The sequence below is a fragment of the Ursus americanus genome, chromosome 7 (genome assembly GCF_024610735.1).
Source record: "Ursus americanus isolate L20-20 chromosome 7, mUrsAme1.1.p, whole genome shotgun sequence".
Taxonomy (NCBI): Eukaryota; Metazoa; Chordata; class Mammalia; order Carnivora; family Ursidae; genus Ursus; species Ursus americanus.
In genome coordinates, this window is record NC_142133.1 from 60,863,444 (window position 1) to 60,890,702 (window position 27,259).

The 27,259-nt window shown below is 34.2% G+C and overlaps 1 protein-coding gene across 13 annotated transcripts in view; it reads right to left on the reverse strand.

Annotated features, from left to right (window-relative positions):
• Positions 1-27,259, reverse strand: part of BIRC6 (baculoviral IAP repeat containing 6) — a 226,981-nt gene that overhangs the window by 71,149 nt on the left and 128,573 nt on the right. For all 13 annotated transcript variants that reach the window (XR_006781730.2, XM_087863741.1, XM_045809116.2 and 10 more), the window contains 14 exons: positions 26,670-26,870; positions 23,710-23,989; positions 22,587-22,843; positions 22,017-22,125; positions 19,409-19,630; positions 17,477-18,257; positions 15,790-15,933; positions 15,234-15,363; positions 9,780-9,911; positions 8,845-9,012; positions 7,433-7,606; positions 6,135-6,331; positions 4,415-4,715; positions 1,735-1,952 (listed from right to left, as the gene is read on the reverse strand). Coding sequence is in view for 12 of the 13 variants with exons in the window: in XM_087863741.1 (XP_087719867.1) it covers positions 1,735-1,952; positions 4,415-4,715; positions 6,135-6,331; positions 7,433-7,606; positions 8,845-9,012; positions 9,780-9,911; positions 15,234-15,363; positions 15,790-15,933; positions 17,477-18,257; positions 19,409-19,630; positions 22,017-22,125; positions 22,587-22,843; positions 23,710-23,989; positions 26,670-26,870 (3,314 nt within the window). In the remaining variant the exon portion in view is untranslated. The remainder of the gene's footprint in view (positions 1-1,734; positions 1,953-4,414; positions 4,716-6,134; positions 6,332-7,432; positions 7,607-8,844; positions 9,013-9,779; positions 9,912-15,233; positions 15,364-15,789; positions 15,934-17,476; positions 18,258-19,408; positions 19,631-22,016; positions 22,126-22,586; positions 22,844-23,709; positions 23,990-26,669; positions 26,871-27,259) is intronic.

The window sequence follows — 27,259 nt, forward strand, 5'->3', positions numbered from 1 at the left end:
ATTTTAGTTGTGCTTGTGAAATGCATCGCTGCTATTATGTGCAGTTGGCTGTAGCCGTTTCCTTTCATTACCTAACAGTATTACGTTTTATCACTTTCTACTGTCTCCACATTACTTTATCCATCCTACTTATCTGACAAATGATGACAGAACAATATTTGGTATTGTGGTTTTTGGAATTTTACACCTTTTGATGGGTGTGTAGTGGTAGTGTATTAAAGGTTTTCATTTGTACTTCTCTGGTAACTAATGAAACAGATCATCTTCTCTTTTAAGTGCCCATTGTAGCATTTCACCTATTTTTCTATTGGGCTTTCTTCCTTTTCCTTTTGTAATTTTTGAAGCTCTCCAAATATTCTGAATATAAGTTCTTTATCAGATACACCCAACTATAGTCTCCCATATGGATTTAGGTATGGTGTCCCATTCTGTGACTTCCCTTTTCACTATCCTTAGTGTTTTCGATGAAAAAAAGTTCTAAATTTTACCAGAGTTGTTTTTTTCCCAATTTTTTTCCCTCACGGGTTATTAAGTATTCTTTTCAAGAAGTCTTTGTCTACTCTAAGATCATAAAGGTATCTGTGTATGCTTTTTGTAATAGGGCATTGTTATATTTTATACATATAACATATTTAAATCTATCATCTAGTTAGAATTTTTGTATATGGAGTACATTAGGGTTTAAAGATTCAATTTTATTCCACAAGAACATTTAAGTGATGCCACCATCATTTATTGATAAGTTCATACTCCATTATATTGCAGTTACTGTTGTCATATTAGATAACCAAACACACAGGGAATTAAGCCTCTATTGTTTGCTCAGCTTCTAATCTGTCCTTGTACTAATACCACAGCTTAATAATAAACTTTGATACATGACAGCATAAGCCTACTAGGTCTACTATTCTTTGAAAATGCCTTGGCTATTCTTTAGCCTTTGCATTTCCCAAAAAAATGTTAGAACTGGCTTGTCAATTTCCTCCAAAATAAATCAGAAATTCCATCAAACATAAAGATCACTTTGATAAGAGATATTATTGAACTGTTCTATTTTCTGTGCCCATGGAAATAAACATGAGCAAAGATCTGTTTATGAAAGACCAGTATTTCTTTAAAAAAAACTTCACATATTTCATGCATAAATGTCTTGCATATATTTTTTTAGATTCATTCACAGATATTTTCTCTCTTTGATGCTAAAAAAAATCTTTAAAAAGTTCATTTTATGTTTCTTGCTGGTATACAGAAGTAACTTATTTTAAATACTGAACGTGGATACTGTATCCTCATTAAACTCACTTATACCATTGATTATTTTTGGGTTTTCTAGAGACATAATCAAATCATCTTCAAATAATGAGGACTATTTTTTCTTCCCTTTTTTCCTTCTCTTACTGAACTAACTAGAAGCTTCAATTCAATAGTATGATTCTCAAAAGTTCAAGAAAGAAAAGGATGAGAGATCACAGTATAAATTCAGCATATCCTGGTATATGGGGAAGCTTAAGCCATTAAATCTTTGTTTTCAAGTAGATGGGTTAACTTATGGTTTCTAAAAGAGCCTAATAGAGAAGAAAGCACTTAGTTCATATTTTCTCTTTTAAATATCCTTTCAGAAGCCAAAAAGGAGCACACGAGCTTCTGAAATATTATTTCAGAAAAAAACCCATTCTGTACTCCATGAATTTGACTTAACTTTTTCATAATCTAAATAATCAAAACTGAACCTACCTCTGCTTGATTGAGACTAGAGTTTGGAACTCGTGGGGCATGGTGGCTCAGAGCAGAGAGGCAGACAAGAATGAGGTGTAGTGCTCCAATTTCCAATGCCATCCGCCTTAGAAGCACACCATCATCAGTTGTCAATGGTGTGGTGCTGAACAAGCTACGAAGGACATGGAAAGGAAGAGTTGGAAGCACATTGGCTGATGGAGATTGCAGAATATGACCTAGGTTAAGAAAAGAGAACTCAAAATTAAAAACATTTAAGAACACAATAAGGAATAATATACAGGGTCACAAATTATTATATATGATTATTAATTAATAATAAATAATAATTATTATATGACAACATAACATATATCATTAAATTTATTTAAAAAACAACCCAAAGACCACAAATGAATATCTGAAAATTTAATAATAAGAAGTGTCTGGAAAAACCTCTTTAAGACATCATATTTGTAAACAAATAGTTGAGATATATTCATATAATTATATTAATATAGACTATATTAAGATTATTATAAACCAGAAATTGAACTGAAACCTAACAACTAAAATAGAAGCACTGAAAGTTCCTGATTGCCGTGGGAATAGTTTCAACCATGAACAGATAATGAAAGAGTGAAACTATTTTATTTGGTCTGTGATATAGTTTTCTACTACATCTAGCTTTAGAAAAGAATGTTAAATGCAAAAAACCCAAACCAAACCAAAATAAAAACCATCACTATATGAAAAGCAGATGAGACAACGGATACCAGAATTATACTTTTAATAAACATTCACTGTATAGTCACTAAAAAAAAAGGGTGAAATGGCATAAAGACAATTTTCTGCTTAGGGTTACACCTATCATTTTGTGATAGAGTGCCAAAATAAAATGTATCCCTTTACTACTTAAACGAATTAGGTCAAGTAATTAGAAATTGTTGATCTGGGACATCTGGGTTTCAGCTCAGGTCATGATCTCAGCTCAGAGTCAGCTTGAGATTTTTTCTCCCTGGGGCGCCTGGGTGGCTCAGTCGTTAAGCCTCTGCCTTCGGCCCTCTCCCACTCCCCCTGCTTGTGTTCCCTCTCTCGCTGTGTCTGTCAAATAAATAAAATCTTAAAAAAAAAAAAAAAAAGATTCTCTCTTTCCCTTGCCCTCTGCCCCTCCCACTCTGCTCTCTAATAAATAAATCTTAAAAAAAAAAAATCCCTGATCTACTGAAATAGGTATATACAGTTTATATATGAAACCAAACAACCAAGACTATTTAGTATGTAATTTAGTAAGTTATTAGAAAAACATTTAAAATAATGTCACCATTTTTTTTTAAAGATTTTATTTACTTGAGAGAGAGAGCGCGCGCACAAGCAGGGGGAGCAGCAGGCTGAGGGAGAAGCAGGCTCCCCACTGAGCAGGGAGCCCAATGTGGGGCTTGATCGCAGGACCCTGGGATCATGACCTGAGCCGAAGGCAGACGCTTAACTGACTGAGCCACCCAGGTGTCCCAGTGTAGCCATTTTTGAAGAATCCCATCAACATGAAAATTCAAAAGAAAAGAATGTGTTTCATAAAATATGTATTTTGAATATTTAATAGCTTCAGAGTTCTAGGATCCATGAATAAATTCACAGTTTTATTAGATTAAATATATTTTGTATATTTAATTAAAAGGGTTTAACAGTATTCTAACTGGCATGTGACAGATTTCACCTCTAATCAAAACCATGTGATTTTAAAATTAAGAACAATTACTAATTTTCAAATGGAATGGTCATTAACTGAAGAATCACAGGTAAAATGATTGAAAATGTACTTGCTAGGCTACCTTATTACTTTTCTTTAATGTTCCCTTATATTAAATAAAATTGCCAGCCCAATGGAAACAATTGCCATAGCTTTTTATTATCATTCTGTAATATGATTACATTACAAAATATTATATAATGTTATTTTCCACATTCTGTTCTCTTTAGTCTAAACACTGCTTCCAGATTCACTTTAAGAAAGATTATCATCATATCATGACTTGGTTCATATGTTTTAATAAATTTTCATTACTGTTCAGAATAAAATCTGAAGTTCTTAATAAGACTTTCCATGATCCGTTATTGATAATAGCTTTTAGAATGAGCTCTCAGTGCTTTTTATGCAAATTTTCATCAGCTAACTTATCGTCTCTCACATAATCTGAGCACACAAACACTGCTCAAATCATCTTCTTTCTAGCTCATCTCAGCCTAAATAGACTATCCTTCAAGGCCCCACAAAAAATTACTCTGTCACTTCATTCACATAGCTGGGTAGTAAGCAAATAGTCTCACACCTGAGAGCCTTCACAATATACTGGACCTCTGCAAGTCTTCTGTAACTTGTTAAGTCTATGGTTTATATCTACTGCTTGTTGCTACTACTGAAGAACATTAGCTACATGAGGGCAGGATCTAAATAGCTGCTTCATTTTTGGCTGCCTCTGATGGTGCCCAGCAGTTTTGTAGACAGTAAATACATTTTGAATGAATAAAGTAATGAAAATGAAGATTCTTTAGGGTTTGTTATATGTATCATTAGAACAAAACTACCAAGAACAAATGATCTAGTAGCTTTACTGTGACAGAAATAAGGAAGAATAGGCATTAATCTGAGTAACTTTTACATGTCCTACGTTAAATTTCATTAATAATTCTAAACACTTACTTCCTTCTCCATCATCTGTCACTCCCAAAACCAGTCGAAGAAGGCACTGGGCATGTTTTCTCTCTTTTAGTAGCACTTCAGCATAGCCCGGAAGACGAAGAAATAATCCGAAAGCAGCCAAAGAATGGGCAGGAATGGGAGACATGGTCTGTACTGCTGATTTGATGGGTGGAGGTTCAGCTGCAATGGTTTCTGGTGCTTCATAAACTAATTCCCCTGATTGTTCAATGGTCACCCATTCAAACTGATCACTATCTTTCGGCTTTTCCTGGGTGGTAGAAGTTACCACCGGAGCACTCACCTAGAGAAAAAGAAAATTTTTTTGGCTATTTGTGTGTTTCAACATCAGGTTCAAATTAAAGACCTGACTTTAAATGCTCTCTTTAAAATACAGGAATAAAAGGATCAATAAAGGGACTTATTTTTAAAAGCTTCCAAACATCAGAAATTAAATGATATCATGAGTATGGTGGTATCTGCCAAGTATCTCTACTTTAAAGTTAGATACATACATCCATACATTTACTTATTTATAAATGAAGTTACTATTTTATCCTTTGTAATTAGTTAAGAATCTGCAGACAGAGTCTTTGAGGCTATGTAAATATCTTGTTTCTCCCCAAACTCTGATTAGAATTAGCATTTTAAAAATTCTTGCCTAAAACAATAATTACTATTGTTTTCTATCATTCCTTGTACATTTATTAGTTGGCCCTGAACTGTAGGTAAAAATGTTCCCTTCTTCTCCACCTATTTATTCATTCATATATTAATCTACATCAGTATGGAACTAGGGTCCCTGCAGATGGATCAGGGTGGATCCTAAATCAATGACAGTTGTCTTCGATGTCTTTGACAACAAAGACGGCTGTGTGAAAATACAGGAAGAAGTTGGACTGATGCGGCTGTAAGCCAATGAATGTCAAGTGCCAGCAACCACCAGTGTATAAGAAGAGACAAGGACAGATTCTTCCCCAGAGCCTGCACAGGAACCATGGGTCTGATGACAACCTGATTTCAGACTTACAGCTTCCCTACATGTAAAAGAATAAATTTCTGTTGTTTTAGGCCATTCAGTTTGTGGTCCTTTGTTACAGCAGCCCTAGGAAACTAATATACATATACTAAGTACATGAAATTACAGAGAATAATTTCCCTACTTCATTCAATAAAGTGCTTTGTAATTACAATTTTCCATGAGCCACACTCCCTCATTAATAAAAGAGCAATGAAAATACATACATCAATAACAGCAACATTAATTAACAGTAAAGAGGTTAAAGCAGTGTGTTTTTAAAACTATCTGATATAGAAATCGTACCTAAAACGGGAAAAAAAGTTAAGCAAAAAGGCAATGCATTTGGGTAGTAGTATACACTACCATCTTACTCTCACATTTCCAGTAATACCCGTAATTAATATGCCTAAAGAAGCACAGAAATAAAAATGCTACTGTGTGATGACCAATAAAATCAAGGTAAATGCTGCAGCGTAATGAGCTTGGCATATGTGCTCGGTCTTCAGCGTTTCTTTGGTATCAGCTAATTCTCACAAAGCTCTATACAGGCTGACCTTTGAAAGACTTAAAAGATGCTCAAAGACTGTAAGGGAAAGGGTACTCCCAAAAGGTTAACACACGTGAGCTTTTTTAAAAAGCAAAAAAAAGAGAACAAAGGACTTTGCCATGGAATGATATATTCAATTAGGAATCTTATCTTACTTGTTGAATTACTTCTGGATATAGCATGGGTAGTCTTTCTGCAATAAGAGCCAGTCCACCCATTCCTGCAAAAACTTGTAATGGTGACTGAATGGGACAGGTTTCAAGTAAAGATTCATCCAATATCCCATCCATACATTCATCACTTGGAGTGAGAGCCTCATCTTCTGGACAGCTACCAAGTAAGTCTCCATGATCTAGAAAATTAAATTACAAATAACAAGTAAGAAAGGGTCTCGGGGTGCCTGGGTAGCTCAGCTGGTTCAGCGTCTGCCTTCAGCTCAGGTCACGATCCCAGGGTCCTGGGATCAAGCCCCGCATTGGGCTCCCTGCTCAGCGAGGAGCCTGCTTCTCCCTCTCCTTCTGAGCCCCCGCAATCATGCTCTATCTCTCGCTTTCTCTCTCTCAAATAAATAAAATCTTAAAAAAAAAAAAAAAAAGAAAGGGTCTCTTTTTATAATAATCTTTCATTTACAAAGCAGATCTTATTGTCACCTCTCTACTCAACAAAAGAGCATAAATATCTTAGGTTATTCAGACAAATCTTTAAGGCTAGATGCTACAATAATTTTTAAATGATTTCTGAATTTGCCTCTTAAAGTCCTGCTACTCAAAGTACAGTTATTAGCATATGAGCACTGGCATCATCTAAGAGCTTCCAAAATGTAGAATCCCAGGTCCCAGCCCTGACCTACTGAATAAGAATCTGCATTTTAACAATGTTCTATAGGTAATTTATAAGCATATTTTTTAAGTCTGAGAAGCACTGTCCTTTAGGGCATATTTGTAACTTACATTGTATGTAAAAATAAGAAAGTCTGCAGAGATTCAAAGCAAATACTAACGAATGTACATCATGTTCTGAAGTACCTAATTACGAAAAACTGAATACCAACAAAAACTTCTCATACTGAAAACTAAAAATACCATATTGATTTAACTTTGAATCACTCACAAAAGAAAACCAAAAAATTAGTAAGTTTACACATAACCAGATTCTATAAACACTAAAAATACCCCAAATAATCCTGCTGAAAACTGAGCAAAGGAAATAGTCTAAAATTTACTAAAGAATGCAAAAGGCTAATAATAAAGCATACGTGCTCATAAAATCTTTCAATTAAGATTAATTTCTAGCGAAAATAGCAATTTTTTATATTTATAAATAATTCCGTCATAAAGAAAACTACTTTGTTAGCCTGATAAAATAAAATCAAGTAAATTAAGTCATCAGCTACAGAAATCCCTACTTCCTCGGATCAGGGACTGTAATTTTAAAGGAATTATCACATACATACCTTTCTCAGGGTGTAACCTTTTAAAAGAGTCCGTTTTTGACAGACTTGGGTCTGTGATAACTCTAGATCCCAATTTAACAGTCAGGTCTATTGAACGGTAACCTTGAGGAAGTTTTCGGTCATACAGGAGAGTTAAGAGTTGGGCAAGTGTCATTTCTGCTGGCAATGGCTGGCCTAAAAATGACATAACTAAGTTAAACCTAGAATCCAAGAAGGAGACATTTACTTGGTTTGATTTAGTCAGTTAGTTACAGTTTTTACTGAAGTGCACCTTAAGCATCTGATTCTGACACTAATTTAAAAACAATTAAAAATCAGCACATGGAAAGTTTACAGAAATTTATTTCTGATACACGTGAACGATATTGTCTACAGAGAGTGTTAGTCACCAACCAAATCACACCAAGATCTTCTGAGCCATAGCAAGAAACAAAGAAACAAACATTCCTATAAATCCGGGGTTGGCAAAATCTTTTCCCTAAAAGGTCAGGTAATAAATATTTTAAGCAATGAAGACTATACGGTCTCTGCTGAAACTACTAAATCTAATACTGTGGCATGAAAACAGCTATGGACTATACACAAATAAATGGGCATAGCCGTATTTCAATAAAACTTTACAGACAGAGGGGCACCTGGGTGGTTGGTTAAGCATCTGACTCTGGATTTCAGCTCAGGTCATGATCTTAGGTTCAAGAGATAGAGCCCCACGTCGGGCTCCGCACTCAACACAATGTCTGCTTGAGATTTTCTCTCCCTCTGCCCCTCCCCCTGCTTGTACTCTCTCTCTCTCTAAAATAAATAAAATCTTAAAAAAAAATAAACTTTAAAAAATATTTTTTTTAATAGAGAGGGATCCAGTCTACTGGCCATATTTTGTTGATCTGTGCTATAAATCAGTAACGTAAATAAAGCTAAGAAGGAAAATCCTTTCAAAGGTAGCTGGCAATATGATTATAACAATATAGCAAAAAAATAGAAATAAACTGGGTATCACCTTAACCAATGGAAAGTATATTGGTTAAAGAATATGTATCACCTAGGGAGAAAATATTGCTTAACTATCAGTGGTACAGCAAAGAGTTCCACTACTATAACCAATTCATCAAAATCTGCCTCAGACTGCTTCCTATACAACTTGTTATGAACTCTTTAAAACATTACTTTTACTCATTTTATATCACAAAGACAGCAAAATTTAGGAAACTAGTAAACTATAAATATGCAACATTATAATGTTTAAAAGGATATGTAAAAGGTTACTCCTTTTCTTCTCATTTTGCTTACAAGGAACTACACGGATAAAGCCTCACTAACTCATTTATCTCATCAAGAGCACTTGATTAAACTGGAGTCTGGTAATTGCATGTCTTCAAAAAATTTTTTTTATTTTTAAATACTGTGAACATTACCTGCCAAGAGTTTGTGGAACAGGTGAAACACTGGCACAGTAATTATTTTGTTGGCGGTCTCTGCTCCTGAAGAAGCACTTCCTATTTTATCAGGCATTGTCCTCCCTCTCCTGGATGGCGGACGAGGTGGTGTAGCTGACACAGCCCGTTTAGACTGGGATTTCAGCCCTAAAAGAATCAGTAAGATTCTACAGAGAGCCAACACACTCATGAAATAAAAGAGCATTTCTACAATATTTTTTAAAAGCATCACATTCCTAACTAATGCCAAAAGAGAGAAATGTTTCTTCTGATTTTTATCTCCCAATTTTATTTGCCCTTCATGACACACCATGAATTTTGGTTTCACGTTTGTTAACTATTTCCAAGAAAGTAAAAAACAAGGCTAAATTCTACTGTCTCTGAGAAACAGACGACTGCCCATTTACTAGATAGTATTTCTGTATGAGTATGTAAAGGAAATCTCACATTAATTCTTCTCTGATATAGAATAAGTTCCACCAATACAGAGATCTTCTATTTGAGAAGTAAAGTAATATATACGAAACCTTTTTTTTTTTTTAACTAAAATCATCTCACTTATGTTAAAGAAAATATCCTCCAAAATGATCAGTTATCTTGGCCATTTTGTTGTCTTCTTCACCTGACAGTATGAGTACAATTCTCTGTACACTGTCAAGCTTAAATGGAGCACCTAAACAATTCACAGATGTTCAGTATCTGATGAATTATATTAAGTTTTGGATATAAAATAAGTGTAATAATTACAGTGCCAATGAGTAACGGATTTCAGGTGCAATGTTTTTACATCCAGTATTAAAACATCATTACAAGTCAAGCGTTTGCATTAATACTTTTTATTACATTAAGTTTCTATAAATGTTATTTTATAAAAAACCCAAATAAAATCAAGATTATTTAAAAAGAAATCATACCTGAAGCAACAACAACACTGTAATTGTCCTGAAATCCATTTTCTGCCTTAACTTTCTCTTTCTCTTCATGGTTTTTCTTTTCTTTGTCATCTTTCTGTTCACTAATTAGTTTAGCAGTGATACTTGGTGTATCTGTAAGAAAATATTACCTAAAATACACTGCTTTTCAAAGTCATTAAGAAGGAAGCTACAAATATTTCGAAACAAAGATTACACAAGACATTTTCAGTAATATGGACAGAATGCAAATGCATTTAGAAGAAATTGATGAGGTAAAGCCTAATATCCATTCCTTGCTGATACCAATGTAAGGGAATCACCACTGTTCATAAGCCAGGATACTAAGAAAACACTACAAATTACAGTGGTATTACCTCTCAAGGCAATGAAAAACTATTACGACTAAATTTCCTGTACTTTAGGCATAGTTTAATGTGCTTGCCACCAACATGTAATTTGGTCCTCACAACATATGTATCAAGAAAGAATATTATTCTCAAAATAAGAAAACAGCCTTTAGCAAGGTTACTAATCTAACATATTAATGGCAAATATGGAATTCAAGCTCAGGACTCATCCTAGAGCATTATATTAGACTTATTCTACAAACAGGAGTAGAAAGGAACAAATTTTGGTAATGAAGATTTGTTTTGCTCTTTTTAATTTAGGAAACTTCGATACCTTAAAAACAAATACTAAGGACTTTAATAAGATAAACTCTTTGAATTAATGTTTTCTTTCATTACTTTGGAATATGGCATGCTATTAAAAATCATGAAGTGAATGGATGACTGTATAATGATCTGATTTGGCCATTAAGAAATCCAAAAACCTAGATGAACTGTTTTTTTTAAAAACTGTTCTAATATTAAGAATGACTTTCACTAAATGGATACGATTGATATAGATTCTCTTTGTACTTTTCTAACTTAACACAATTATGATCTAATGCTGCTTCATAATGTTAAAAAGGTGAAACAATCAATTGATAAAATAGCATGCTTTGTATTATTTCCTACTCTTAGCTTTCTCTGAATGTCTGAAAACATCCCTGTGATCTCAATTTCTGGAGCTCCTTCCTAACTGCAGACTGTTTTTAAAGAGTTCCATTTTTTGTGAAATTTAGAAATTCTGTAAATACTATAAACAATAAATACAGATGCAACAATACATTCACTGTCTTACAAAAACAACCAAGCAACCCCAAATGGCAAAACAGTTACAGAAGTCAGAATGAAACACTTAAATAATAAAAAAAAATTCACACAATTAATTCATAGCATCATCAAGAAAACCAGTAAAGTTCATTAGGTGCTAAGAACTTAACACAGTGATATCCCAGTAAATGCCAAATACTAAAAGATATCAGTAAGAAAAAATTTTCTCAACATTGTTTAAAATTGTTCTAGCTTGGATTATCACTTCCGGTCAAGATAAAATAACAAAAACCAGATTTACTCTCCAACCTGAAATAACCGCAAACTAGGAAAGTACATTAAATAGTTTTCAGACAATAGCCATTAGGACTGCAGGAGAGGGATGCCTGGATGAGTGAAAACTAAAGAGGTGAGCCCTAGGACTTCTACAGCTGATTAGGCTGCCTTGAGTTTCCCAGGCCACAGACTGGCACAACTCAGGAGTCACCCAAGGTGAGGACAGAGACTAGGAGCCCAGGAAGACAAAGGCAGTTGGCTGCAGTTTTCAGGTGACATTGCCAGGGAGGAGAGATCTGCAGAGAGCTCCAGAGACCTAGTGTCTCCCGTGGGTTTTTAATGCATACGGATGAGCATTTTATATGAGGAAACCACCAAAGGCCAAGGAAAATACTTCTCAAAAGTAGTAAGAGGACCAACCCCAGGTCCTAAAAAGAGGGTTATAATATGTAGTGTTCCTGATGCCTAGTGAATTCCTAACGGAGTTCTCTGAAGAGTATCACCTCAGTAATGAGGCCAAAGTAGCCCTAGACCTTCATTTTCAAATGTGGTACCCTACTTCTATTCTAATATAGCACCTTTTTAAAATTAAATTCATTAAAAATTTAGTTCCTTAGCCTCACCAAACAAATTTCATGTGCCTAAAAGCTACTGTACTAGACAGTGTAAGTTTATAAAAAACTTCCATCATCACAATAAGTTCTGCCCTAGATTAAAAGCAGCTCTTGTCCTACCTAATACAACTTACAGGCTGGCTCTAAAAGCAACAATCTGTTTTCAGTTAATATAACTTTATTCCAAAACAAAATGAAAAATATTTACTAAAATACAAGAATTTCGAGCACCCAAAAGAAGTAAAAAGGTAGAAGTCACATTGCCTGGCATCCAATAAAATTTTCCAGGCAAATAAAGAAACAATAATATACAATCCATAATAAGGAAAAAATAATCAACATAAACAGACTGGTGTGTTTAAGATGACAGAGGAAAGCTTATACACTTTAGGTAAGGACAAGGAGATATAAAAAAGAACCAAAAGAACTTCTAACAAATTAGGCACTCCAGAGGAATAGAATTTGAAGACAGAGCAATATAAATTATATAAAAATTATAAAGAGAGGGGAAAAAAGTTGGGCAAAAAAAGTGAAAAGAGCTTCAATGAGCTGTGAAACAACCTCAAGAGGCCTAATAAAAATGTGTAATTGGAATTATCCAAAGAGAGGAGAGAAACAAGGGGAAAGAAAATATCTGAGACAATATTTGTTAAAAAAAAAAAAAATCCAAATCTGATGAAATCTATAAACCCAGAGTCAAGAAAGTCAACAAACCTGCATTATAAGAAGAAAACTACAAGGCATGTAACAATCAAATTGCTTAAAAGCAACAAGAGAAATTTGTAAAAGCAGAAATACTGACACGCGACCTTTATTTTTTTAAAGCAATATAGTGAAAAGCTATAGGAAGTAGGTAAAATTATTAAGTAATTTTGGATTACTTGTTTTTGTTTTTATACATATTGAAAAAATACATACACACATGTAAATATATCATCAAATATAGCTAGAGATCATAAACATGCCTTAAAGGACCAAAGCATTGCTAAATAGAGGTTAAATTCAGCACTTGCAAATTTCTGATGTTTGCTCAGGATGATTGTGTTGGACTTTTTTACTAAGAGTAGTATTCTTACAAAACAATCAATTTATTTTTTAAATATGTATGTAATAAAGGGAACTATTCCTTATTCTTAATGACTGAATATGACATTTTAGAAAATAGCATTCCTTTATAGTAAAGATAAAGAAAAATGTTAAATTTCCAGTTACTCTGTAATAATATCTATTACTTTTCCATAATCAAGTTAAATGTAAGAAATCTCAATAACTGAATTTCAGTACTCTTCCCCCCTTGTCCTTCTTTCATTTATTATTCATTTCTTTCCTTCATCATGTAGAAGGAACAATTTCAACGCTATGATAGAAAAAGTCTGTAAAATCAAATTATCAAAAAAGTTTACCTGTAACAAGATAAGACAGACATTTTCAAATAAGAACAAATGTTATTTATGCAGTTATAATAGTATTCTAACATTTTATTGCATAACATGTAAAAAGAAAAGAATTAGAGTATTACATACACACTTGGGTTATGCAGTGACTAAAGGCAAAAAAGATTCTTTTCTATCTTATTTTCTCATAGCAATCACATCCATTCACGTGGTTTAACCTACTACCTATGTATGGTGACAACTCCGAAATCTCTTCAATCCAGTTTTTTATTCTAAGCTTAGATTTCTATTTCCCACTGATAAATAGGGATAAGATTTTTTTCTGAGATACTTCTGACTTCCTACAGTTGTAAGCTTAGGTACCCCCTTCCAATGCATACAGACAGAAACATATTTGTATTAGAACGTGAACATTCTTTAATTTTGTTTTTTTTTAATCTGACAGCATACATAAGATCATAATACTCTGAGGGGCAGAGTGTGTGTCTTGCTTTCTTTCACACCCTCAGGGCTAATTATTGTGCTTAGACACAGAAGATGCTCAGTCAATTTATCACTGATTTCATTCACAGGATTTCTGAGAGGCAATAAAATCAAACTGTCTACAGTTGATTTGCATTCTGCCATTAAAAATTGTTTTTATTTTTAAATCAAAACCACACTGAGATACCACCTTACGCCAGTTAGAATGGCAAAAATTGACAAGGCAAGAAACAACAATTGCTGGAGAGGATGTGGAGAAAGGGGATCCCTCCTACATTGTTGGTGGGAATGCAAGTTGGTACAGCCACTCTGGAAAACAGTGTGGGGGTTCCTTAAAAAGTTAAAAATTGAGCTACCCTATGATCCAGCAACTGCACTACTGGGTATTTACCCCAAAAATACAGACATAGTGAAGAGAAGGGCCCTATGCACCCCAATGTTCATAGCAGCATTGTCCACAATAGCTAAATCATGGAAGGAGCCGAGATGCCCTTCAACAGATGACTGGATTAAGAAGTTGTGGTCCATATACAATGGAATATTACTCAGCTATCAAAAAGAACGATTTCTCAACATCTGCTGCAACATGGAGGGGACTGGAGGAGATAATGCTAAGTGAAATAAGTCAAGCAGAGAAAGACAACTATCATATGATTTCTCTCATCTATGGAACATAAGAAGTAGGAAGATCAGTAGGAGAAGAAAGGGATAAAGAAAGGGGGGTAAACAGAAGGGGGAATGAAGCATGAGAGACTATGGACTCTGGGAAACAAACTAAGGGCTTCAGAGGGGAGGGGGTGGGGGAATAGGATAGGCTGGTGATGGGTATTAAGGAGGGCACGTATTGCATGGTGCACTGGGTGTTATACGCAAGTAATGAATCATGGAACTTTACATCAAAAACCAGGGATGTACTGTATGGTGACTAACATAATAAAAAAATATTATTATAAAAAAAACTTTTTATTTTTATAACCTATATGCTGTTCAAAGGCATTAACTTAGAATGGCTTAGAAGCATCATCTTAGAATACAGCCAAGAACCTAAGGGAAAATTTCTTTCTTTTTTCACTATTATAAACAATAAGGTCACCAGTCAGATCTACCTACCTCATTTTCATCTTTTGACCATTCATTTTGTCCTGAGATCTAGTGAATGTTCATTAGAGTCCTGTCATCCCAACTAATAGCCTGCAAATCATCTATTATAAGACAGCCAGGTGGTTTATTGTGAGAAAATTCCATCAACGGCTTCCCAAGGCTTGTCAACATTTCCAACTGTCCATTCTGTCATTACCCCACATAATACACATCACACCAAAAGAACTATGGGTGTTAGAATGTACTGTACATTTTGTCCCCTTCATCAGCTTCTTACTCATGCTTCAAAATGTGAAGACATGTTGACCTTTTCTATTCATTTAATGGTTGCTGAGTAGATGCAGTAAAATAAACAGTTGCTAAAAATAATAAAATTCTATATAATCTAACATAAAGTCAAAGAAAAATTAATACTTAAATCTGACTTGCCTGAAACTCTGTCAAGAACTTCTGATAATGTTGTTGAGACTGGCAAATGAAGTGTTCGGAACTTATGGCCTGCTCCATACATCGGATGCTGGATGACATGGCTTGTGGCATTAATTCTACCTTTATACAGCTGAAAATTCAAAAGAAATCAAGAAGTTATTTTTTGATACATGTATCATTATAAAACAATTTCAAAAGCATAAAAGAATAATAAATTTTAAATGCACACAAAATATAAGGGTTTATTTTGTGTATATTTTAAAATGTGGTGCATCAGCCATTTGATTTGTTGGTCAACTTTTGTATTAGCGTCACTGTACCTAATAATCAGTCACTTTTTCCCCCAACCAAATTGTACTTTTCATGGTAGGGTATAATCAGGCTATTCAACACAAGGAGGGTTTAAGTCCTATCATTAAGTATAAAGGTTATTCTAGTTTCAGTTTGTTATTTTAGAAATTAAGATGTAGAGGTGACTTCAGGTTCTGATATGAAATTGTGAAATATCTCTGCGCACAGCTAATTATGAAGATTTATTTAACTGTTAAATACTCACTGGACAAGGAGATTGAAGAAACATTGTCACTTTCTCATCTTCCAGCATCAACTGCAAAAATAATCTACGTATAAACCCTGAAATGTTCCCCGATGTTGGAAGGTTCCCTCTTTGAGGAGATGTCTGAAAAAGTTCACAGAGAACCTGGCAAGTAGAGATTTTAAAAGTTAAGTGCACTATTTATCTGCAGCTTTGTACTTTTAAGAATAAAAAATACAATCCCCAGAGAAAATTTCTGTGAATAAGAGAAATTACTACAGAGTTTTCACATAATAAATACCTAGCATAACCAAGTTACATTTAACTTTAGTATCAATGCGGTTACAATGTAATAAAAATTATGGGAAAAAGGGTATTAGAAATAAAACAGAAAGGGGCGCCTGGGTGGCTCAGTCGTTAAGCGTCTGCCTTCAGCTCGGGGCGTGATCCCGGCATTATGGGATCGAGCCCCGCATCAGGCTCCTCTGCTGGGAGCCTGCTTCTTCCTCTCCTACTCCCCCTGCTTGTGGTCCCTCTCTCTCTGGCTGTCTCTCTCTGTCAAATAAATAAATAAAATCTTTTAAAAAAAAAAAAAAAAAGAAAGAAAGAAATAAAACAGAAAGCCTTAGTAAGAAGCTGAGTGATGAAAACTAAGCCAGAAAGCAATAATTCACAAAGTTTTCATGCTACCCTGAGGCACAAACCAAATTTTCAAATACTCATATGCATGGCCTCAGTTAAAACTGGTAATTTAAGCATTTCCTTTTTAATTAGGCACACTAAGCGGATATAGTTTCAGAGTAACTACTTTTGACAGTAAAGTATCTTGTTATTCTTCTCAATAACGTTAAATCATTAGTATTTTTTGAAAATTATTGTAACTATCCTTCTAGATACTAATAAAGTCTGTCCTGAATAAGCACTCTAAATTAGGGAGTAAAAAAAGAAGCTGATTTCTATTTATTGAAATCTCAGGCTCTATGCTAGTTACTTTATATACGTTATGGTATTTAATTGTCTCAAAAACAATCTTTGAGGCAGGTATTATCATTCCCATTTTATAGGTTAAACAACCTGATGAAAGTCAAAACAGCCAGAAAGGAGGAGAATCTGGGAAAAATCAACTAGAATTATTATTGAAATAATTCTAGCTTTCAAGATTTCGGCCCCATGGACTTACTACAATAAAATCATCTCTTAACATTTTTAATGTGTTTGCTAAGAGTCTCCTATCTGAAAACTACCCTAATGTCTACTTCATTACAAGCAAACCAAGAGTTGTAGCAATCCAGTCACAACAAAATACAAAGTCTCAATGAGGATGAGAAGCTCGATGACCACTTTCAAGCGATCAATCCTCTTTTGGCAGCTGAAGTACTGTTTTTCTGGGCTTTTTTTTTTTTTTTAACTGGATTTCAGGGAGTGGGGTTTGAGTTTTAAAGGAGGAATGTATCAACTATAGCTAGAATTGCCATGAATTTGCCCATTATCTCATCAAAAGGAATATATGACAGTTGAGAGGAGGAGGGAGCAGATATCATCAATACTTTATTTTAATTATGGTTCAAATTCAGATCCTTTAATGTGCTGGATCCCAAACTTCATCATCACCTGTAACACATACCCCTTTCTCAACTAATTTCATTAGTGTTGTTTAACAGTGTATTAAAATAATGCCTAAAACATAAGCCAATTTTTCTAATCTTACCTGGGCCATCAGTTTTTGATTATTAGGGTGGCATGAAATGCACTGCAGAAAGAAGGCAACAGTCGCATTCTCAATTGCTGTCCTCTGTTGAGTAGTCAATCCTGTTGGAGCAGCTGAAGAAAGAGAGGCTGATCTTGCACTGGTTTGCTGGGCACCTAAATTATGTCCTCCAGAAGTGGACCCAGAGTGACATAATAAAAACAGAAGTGCTGTCCATAGTGGATTGACTTCAGACCCACCAAGCCAGTCTTTCATAATATGGCTACTGCCAACTTCTGTCAAAAACCTAAGAATAGGAGCAACCAGGTCTGCTGTGATAGGCATCTTATTACATTGCTGTGCAACATGATGCCGCCTGAGCTTGTCCTGGGAAATATCTATTGACTGAGCAATGCTTTCTGAGCAACAAATGTGACTAAAGCAAAAACTAGCCAGACTCCTCACAAGAAGAGATGGCAAACCTGAGTCCAATAATTGTTTGATAGCTTCTGGAGATTGAGAAGAGGACGCAAGGGTCGCCAAATGTGATTCAGTTAGTGCAAGAGGTGCTTGTGCATTTTTAGAGTCATCTGTTAAGGATGAAGTAAGATCTTGCTTTTTGCTATCATCAGTCATGGACAGTCTGTGATGACACTGCACCGGAGGAGGGGTAATTCCCATCCAGCCCATGAGCAAAGAAAAATAACTTGGGTGTATATGACACATGGAGCAAAGCAGACTGTCAACAGCTTTCTTCAAAACCATATTGCAGGGAAGAGACATGGACCAATTAAAAAGTAACCTAGGGGAAATAAAGATGCCAGGTTAACATTATACATGTATCTTTAGAAAGACCTCATTGTTTCTAATACCTCTATTAGAAATCAACCTATACTCTATACAATTATAAAATCTATAAAATTATACATTTTGTTTGACATAATATGACATCATAAGATTTCAGGAAGATTGCTTGTGATATATATTATTTAAATATTTAGGTAGACAAAGTTAGGTGAGTCTTATAAAATGAGTACAAAAAATCAAGAGACCTATATTAAAATGGATCTACCATTCTTTGTGTGACCTAAAGCAAGTCACATAAAGAAACACTGAAAAATTATACAAAAGAAACGTTTAGATTGAATTTGACATGATTGATGGCTTAAATTCACATTTGCAAATCAGAAACTATTAGGGAGTTTCACTAGTAAGTCATAGGTTACGCCAACTGAGGAGGCCAAATATGAAAATGACAGACTACAGGACAAAAGGCCAAACTTTTAAGAGTCATGGAACTCCTCAGAAATAAATGATATTCTCTTGTAGATTTAGCAATTATCAGGAAGTTCAACAAAGCCTTAGCTGAATACGGTAAAGAAATGTGCATAAGTGGAAACTACCAAAAGAACAATTTTATCAGATATCTAGAAAGCAGTAAAAACAACTAATCATAAAAACTCTAAGTAGTAACTCTTTCAAAATTTCCAGCTATAATTTTTCTCCCTAGTTGTACATTAAAGATAAAAAAAATCTGGTGGGGTAGGGGCCTGGGAGGCTCAGTCAGTTAAGTGTCTGACACTTGATCTCAGCTCAGGTTTTGATGTCAAGGTCATGAGTTCCAGCCTCGCACTGGGCTCCACGCTGGGCATGGAGCCTATTAAAAACAAAAATTCTGGTGGGTAAATTTGCAAAAAAGAATAAACACTATGAACTGTAGGGACACATACATTAAACACTCTGATTGTAGGTGGGAAAAGCAGGCAATGACATGAATATAAATTAATTAAATTTGTGTGACACCTAATTCCAAAATTATACCTGACTATATTTAACTACTACTTTCAAAGTATTATTATTATCCAAATAGGCATATAAAATACTGTTTCATCAAGTGAAAACCTGTAAAGATCTAGTACTGAGGAAAAAAAGAATTTCAAAAATCGTACTTACTCAAAGAGCTCTCGGTCCAGCAGTGCTGGTAAATCATACTCTACAAGCAATTCGTAACTATGCCACAGAATTGCTGCCACACAGTGAAGATGAGAAGGAGATGGCATGAGAAGACCATACTCTACCGCTGAAGAGTTAGGGCACATGTAGCTCATCCTGCCACTCCTCCTCATAGCGGCCACTCTTGCAGAATCACTGACCCATTTTAACAAGGCCTGGATTCTTAAAAGAAAATGAGTTCAAATAACCAATTATACCACAACTGACATTTAATATGGATAAATATCACCATTACATGTAAGCAACTTATATATGAGAATAATAATATACTGTTTTTGGTAATTTTAACCTAAAATAGGAGGGAAAAGGAATTTATATAAGCAGGAAGAATATAGTAGTTCTAGTTTTCCCATAACCTTACTAATCTTAACTGATGAACATGTTTGAAATAACATAACTATAATTTTGCAAATAAACACTAATTTCGTAACTCACTTATTAAAAAAAAAAAAACCCTATCACGATCTGAAATTACAGGATACAAAGCTTAACAAATTCACTGTCTCTTGTAAATTTTATGTTGTAACAAATCCACACAACCTAGAGCAGTAACCTGGTGCTAATTCTTCATTGTGTAGAATCTCATGCAATATAGCTTGTGTCATACCTCTGGCCCCCAACCATTAAATACTAATAGCAGCCACCCATCCCCCTTCACTCTGAAAACAGTGCACTTTTTTCAAGTGCCATCCTACCCTCAATACCCTGGAGCGGGGGCTACTGACTGACGACAATCCTTTTAAAGCAATAAGGCTTTGGAGTTTATATAAAATACAGAAAATACGATAAGATTTATAATTGAGTTCTTAAAACGTGGTGTTTATACTTTTTGTTTGCTTTCAAATTTCTAGTTTAGATCAAAAGATTCTTTGTTTTAGGGTAAAAGAAATGGGGTTAGTCCCTTCAAATTTCCTATGACAAGAAATTGAGAGAAGTCAGAAAAAGAGAAGAAAGACGAGGCAATTAGGGAGGAGTAAGATTTTGTCAGTCCATGGAAGCCAACAATCTTGTTATTACGTCAGTTCTAAAACAGTTATGTTTTAAAAAGTATTATGCAGTAAAAACAACTTTGTTTAGGATAATTTTCTTATGATAAAAACCATAAAAGTATTAAAAGAATCAAATAATTATAAGAGATTTTAAGAAAGCTGTTCCAGAAAAATATTTAAAACTCATTTTTTATAATCTTTTTAACCCTATTAACCATTATGATTCAAACTTGGCACAAATTTCTTTTATCAAAAAATATTTTTTTAATTCCAATCTATTTTTAAATACAATAATCATATAATTTATGTAAAGGAAAAAGCTTAATGGAAGCCAGCTTATTTAATATTTTGAAGTTATCATGCCGAAAATAAATTTACTTGGTTAAATGTCATTTAAACATTTTTAAACAGAAAATATGAAAGCAACTAGCCTAAAATAAGTAAAAGCCATTACATTATCCATGACTAGAGTATCAATATTTACCAGGCACCTTCCATGCCTGACACTCTACTATAAACTCCCAAGTCGGACCTATGTAAATCTTCCCTTGTGAATGACGGTATTGTCTCCTCAAACCAAGACAAAAACTGGATTCAATGAACCTGGACACTCTAGTATCTAGCACAGTGCCAGGCATATAGCAGCTATTCAGTAAATACTAATGAGTTAAGTACCCACAAAAATTAATATTAATTTATAAACAAATTAATAAAATACCAAATGATTTCCTCAAACAATAATTAAAATATTACAGGATCACATAAGTCAGAAAACAAAAGATTGTTTATAGAGCCACATACTCTACAAATGTCCTTCTGATATAAATGAGATATAAAACGAGAATGCCAAATCATCACTCAAAAAATGTACCAATAAAAACATGTTCCAAAAATACTTGGAGTTCTTATCAATTTGGAGGTAGAAGGCATCAAGGAAGAACTACATTAGTAAAACTAATCTAAAAATTACCTACACTAAAACGTCACTAAATATATAGGTTCAGATGTTATTTACTTGGTATGATAGCATTTCATTTTGTGGTAGGAAAGAAAAAAAAGGTAGAGAGTCTACTAAAAAGCTGTCAATTAATATTATGAATAATAATAAATAATCAAAACAAACACTTTTACCATTGTCAAAATAGTCTTCATACCTAATATGGACACAAGAGTCCTATATTCAGACACAGTTAGTAAATACTACCTAAGACAAGTAGTATGATTAGGATACCATTACAACTTACAAAGTTCTCATCACAACACGTTCACGTAAAAATATGTAATATCTTATTCCATTCCAATCAAAAGTAATATTGATTAAAAATTCTATTTGAGTTCAAATTTGCTTAAAATATGACCAAATATATAAAAATTTATGTTAAATTTTCACAAAAATCTCTAGAAGTTGTATCATGTAAAGCATACAGGTAAATGTGCAATATAATCAACAGTCTTGATTTCTCTGAAACACTCTAAGGAGAAAATATTACAAGTAACATTCAGTACCATGTGACTGTGCGTATGTGTGTCTTTAAACAAAAAACAAGAGCAACATATACCTGTCCTTTGTTCCGGGATCCTGAGTTGTTCCAAGCTGGTAAAGAATATCTATTGTAGAATCAGAAGAGAGTCCGTTCAGTCTTCCAAAAAGTAAAGGGCTGTTCAAGTCTTGCAATAAAGAACCAAAAGAAAGTTTGCTCAATTAGCAAATGGGGTAAGAAGATTTGCTCAATTTAATTTTAAATTGTTAATTAAAAATAACTCTTCTGGGGCGCCTGGGTGGCTAAGTCGTTAAGCGTCTGCCTTTGGCTCAGGGCGTGATCCCAGCGTTCTGGGATCGAGCCCCACATCAGGCTCCTCTGCTGGAAGCCTGCTTCTTCCTCTCCCACTCCCCCTGCTTGTGTTCCCTTTCTGGCTGGCTGTCTCTCTCTCTGTCAAATAAATAAATAAAATCTAAAAAAAAAAAAAAAAAACTCTTCTATAAGTTACAACAAAAATAACAAACCAACCCCTAAAACATTGAAACCAAAACGGAAATTAATCTCAGAAACAGGTTTAATCATAGACATCATATAATTCAACTTCATTATTTTGCAGATAGGTAAAAAACTATCAAAGTTAACTGTCACCTGTAGGATCACTGCCTGATGCTGCACAGTTTCTCAGAAGAATGTCTATAAGCTTCAGGCCAATTCTAGTGGACTGCAGTCCTATCTTTACAAGCACGACCTCGATGTTGGGTGAATGCATTCCACAGTATGGGGACATCAATAAGGCAGCACAAGTCTGCAGCAGATTAGCAGTAGGTGCGGCTGCACTGGCCATCATTCCTTCCAAATCACTGATGTGAGTAAGGCAATGATGTAATAACCGTAACCATCCGATACTGAAATATACAACACAAAATGGCTTATGTGGTAAATTTAACTAGCTCAAATTATTTCTGGGGTAAAACCAAACAAATCAGCATGTTGTGTTTCATAAATAACACCAATCTGTGTAAAAAAAAAAATGCTATAAGATCAATAAGGAATTAAACACAATAAGTTTTCTTCATAACACAATAATACTTAACCACTAATCGTATTTAGGAACTACACGCTTGTCTTTCTTTTTAATTAGTCAGAAAATGTTTTTACATATACATACATTTATGTTTAAATACAAACTGCATAAACTTATAGCTGTGCAAAACTATAAAGTCTTGGCAGCTTGAGAATAAAACAAAAACCCTAAATTTTCTTATCAGGCAAAACTTTCAATAGAACCAGTCTATAAAATTTTCAACTATCAAAATTTACTAGAGGTATGTGAATTAAAGGATATATTCAGGTTTTGGTTTACTTGGTCAATTTGTAGGACTCCAAGCTAACCCTTCTAATCGGCATTTAGGAATTACCATGTAAGATTAGGTCTCTGTCCATATTGTCTATCTGTACGGCTCAGATGTATCCTGGTGACAGACACTTCGAAATTCTTATATTAGACTGTGATCCAAAGAACAGAAACCCATACCCATATATACCATATTGTAGATTATCTCAAGAATTAAACACACATAAATCTAAACTTTAACCAGTCTCAAGTTCCGGTTCTACAGAATTAGTATTTCTATTGCACCTTATAAAATTATGGTATTATATAAATTACCTATGGAGGAAAGAACGTCCTAAGCCCTAAAAAAGAAGCCACAGAATAATTTCATAAAAAGTTCAGAAAGCTTTTTCTTTTTTAATGAGATACGTAACATACCTCGTTTTGGATACCTGATCTTCAGATGGAAGAAAGGGATTATTAACTGTCGCTGAAGAAGTGGTACCAAAAGCAGTGAGGCCCAGTAACTTAATTTGTGAAAGGCCTAATGTGCTGGCATCTCGTGGGCGATGAAGTCTAAGGCAGACAGCAGAAGCTACTTCAGCTTTTACCAGCTGAATTTTTATGTAGGTGAGACCACTTGTGACAACAGGAGTGGACAAAGGTAGCATGTTTACCCCATCTGCACTCACTTCAACAGACACTGAGGATGGGCAGGCTGTAGGAAAAGAATATGAAAAATTACTAAAGAAAATGTGAACTTGACTTCATGGTTTGTGGAAATCCCAGTAAAACAGCAGCTTTTAGTTATAGTCATTACGAATTTGCTAAAAGAAAATTTATATGCCACATCATACTTTGTTACTGACTTTCAAGATAACTGGTTTTAGATCTATTTTCCAACACAAAATATGAGATCTACAATATAACAAAAATAGTATTTTAAAAATTCTAACACTCACCTAAAAAAAAGATTAACTGAAAATATGTAATCCACATGTACACTCTTGAGTCTGTACAAGAAAAAAAATTGCCAAATTGGCAATTGCTCTATTATTTCTACTTTACTCAGAATTATCACCAACAATGTGGGACATTTTATTAATATGCCATGGTTTACTGTTAAGTCATTTGGGAAAGAAGAATATAAAAAAACAAAGTTCTTTTCTACTAACTCATTATTTCAGTACTACCATATTGCAATGATTTTGAATACAGCTGAGTTTTGTTTTTTTTTTAAAGATTTTATTTATTTATTTGACAGAGAGACAGACAGCCGGAGAGAGAGGGAACACAAGCAGGGGGAGTGGGAGAAGAAGAAGCAGGCTCCCAGTGGAGGAACCTGATGTGGGGCTCGATCCCATAACTCCAGGATCACGCCCTGAGCCGAAGGCAGACGCTTAACGACTGAGCCACCCAGGTGCCCCAATGAGCCACCTCGGCGCCCCGAATACAGCTGAGTTTAAAAACTGCTTTTGCCTCCAATATTTTATTTCCCTTTCAAAATTTAACAAAACATCCAGAAGATTTTATTTTAAATCATTTTCTGCTAAAATTTAAGTAGGTTCAATGAAGTAATATGGGAAAATTATTTCTAACATAACATGGAAGCCCATATAAGAAATCTATCAACTAAAATTATCTTTGAACTTTGATTTTAATTTTAATTTCAATTATAGTATTAGGAAGTAACTTTTACTATATGCCAACTACATGTTAGGTTTACACTGAGAACTAGACAAATATCAATTTTGAAATTTAATCTTCACTTTTGAGAAAAGTACTATCTACATTTTACACAAATTGACAAAGTCAGAGAAATTAAGCAATCCAAATTCTTACATGAACAAATGGCACATTTTATATTCAAGCCCATATTTGATTCTAAAGGCTATGTTATTTCCAATGGAACAAAACACATTTTCAATTTCTGCTCCAATAATAAAACCAAAAGATTTTATTAAGCACACTTATAGTAGGGAACACCTAACCTAGTGATTTTTTTTTTCTTTAAAGAGAGAGAGTGTGTGTTCATAAGTGGGGTGGGAGGGTCGGTCGGGGGGGCAAGGGAGTGAGTGAGGGTCGGGGGGGATGAGCAGAGGGAGAGGGAGAGAGAGATCCTACACAGATTCCAAGCCCAGTGTGGAACCTGACGCAGGGCTCGGTCTCATGATCATGACATGAGCCGAAATCAAGAGTTGGGCACTTAACTGACTGAGCCACCCAGGTGCCTCAACATAGTGATTTTTTAATAAAAAACAGAGTTCTTCCTTGTAACACTCTTCCTACCTCAGTCCCCATGTGCAAATTCTAGCCCCACTTCAAAGCCCACCATTTACATGGACCATTCTTACTCTTTCTAAATAAAAGCAATCTCTTCCTCATGTTAGATTTCCCTCTACATTTTATACTGACTGATATTTTACCATGTAATACAGTTATTTTTGATCTGCTAAAACACTATGAATTCATGCATTTTCCTACTGCCATTGTATTCATTATATCTATTTTTATCTAAGAAGTGTGAATTCCACAAGTATATAAGAGAGTAACAGCAATCTAATCTTGCAAGTGGAAAATTTATTTTTCCACACATGCCAGGGATCTACAAAGTTTCCCACAGTTTTTCATCCAATTATTGAGTGACATTTGACAACAACGAGAATTAATCAGCAACATAAATGAATGTAACAATGTCAACAATTCTGTAAAAAAATCACTGTTTATACTGAAAGAATTTGAGGATAAAAAATGCAAATTTGTATTTCACATTCCTTTATGAATACTTGAAAGAATTCTCCTCTTAATGTGAAACTTTTCTAAAAATTCTTTTGAATTATTTACCTTGCAAAGTGACAAAACATAATCAATGAAAAAGCATTGAATGATACTCAAAATAGTACAAAGTAAAAAAAAAAAAAATCACACTCAAATATCTAAAATATTATAATAAAAAATTCTTTACATGTAATTATCTTATAATGGGAAGGGGGAAAGACAAATAAACCTAATAGATTTAATTTCACATTACAAGACTAGCACTGAAGACAGGGATGGAGAGAATAAGATTGCTATCTACGGGTGTATTAAACTAACTCATCTCAATGCTATGGCTTAACTTGGGAGGAAAGGCAAGGCAAAATTATGTATAAATGAAATATATCTGTCTGGATTTCATGAAACATTCTATTTGTTTTTGGGAAATAGCCATGCCAATTCATTTCAAGGGAAATGATTTGGTGGTAATGTTGAATATTATACAAAAAAACTTGAAAATTAAGCAATCTGGTAATCATACCTAAGTGTATCTCTGTTTATTAAATATTTTTCTTATTTTTAAGTGTTTCTTGATTACAGTTTATTTTCATAATGCTTCTTTACAAAAAAATATTACTCACTTGCAAGAGATGCAAGGTGAGGTTGGATATGTATCTCTTTTAGAAGCACTGCTGCAGGAAGGTGAATGGTAAGGTCGCACCAAGCCTCCTCTGGCAGAAAGATGTAGGACCAAGCAGCAGAGCGAGCTCTTCTATGGGGTGGCGTGGCCTGTAAAAGCACCTCAGCTGGTTGGGCAGTAGGACTGCTAGATGTAATTGTACCTACAGAAGAGATTTCAAAAAAAAAAAAAAAAAAAAAATTCGTAGGAGAAATCAAATAAAGCATCAAGAACTATTCAAATCATAATAATTAAACTAGAAAAATTAGCTAAAACCATGAACATATGATGCTACAAATGTACTTATTAGTATATTTAGCATGATTTGTCATAATATTCACAAAACGTCAGGACATCTAATCAACTTGCAAGGTGACAAGTTCATTATTGCTGTTTAATTTCTTTTTACTCACATGTTGAATGAAAACTAAAGTAGTAGTAACAACAAATCTAGCACAACTCTCAAATAATTTAAGTAAAAGAACTATGTTCAAGACAACCTTCAACTTGAAAATAATCACCTTTATCTTAGTTGTCAATACTTATGAGTTA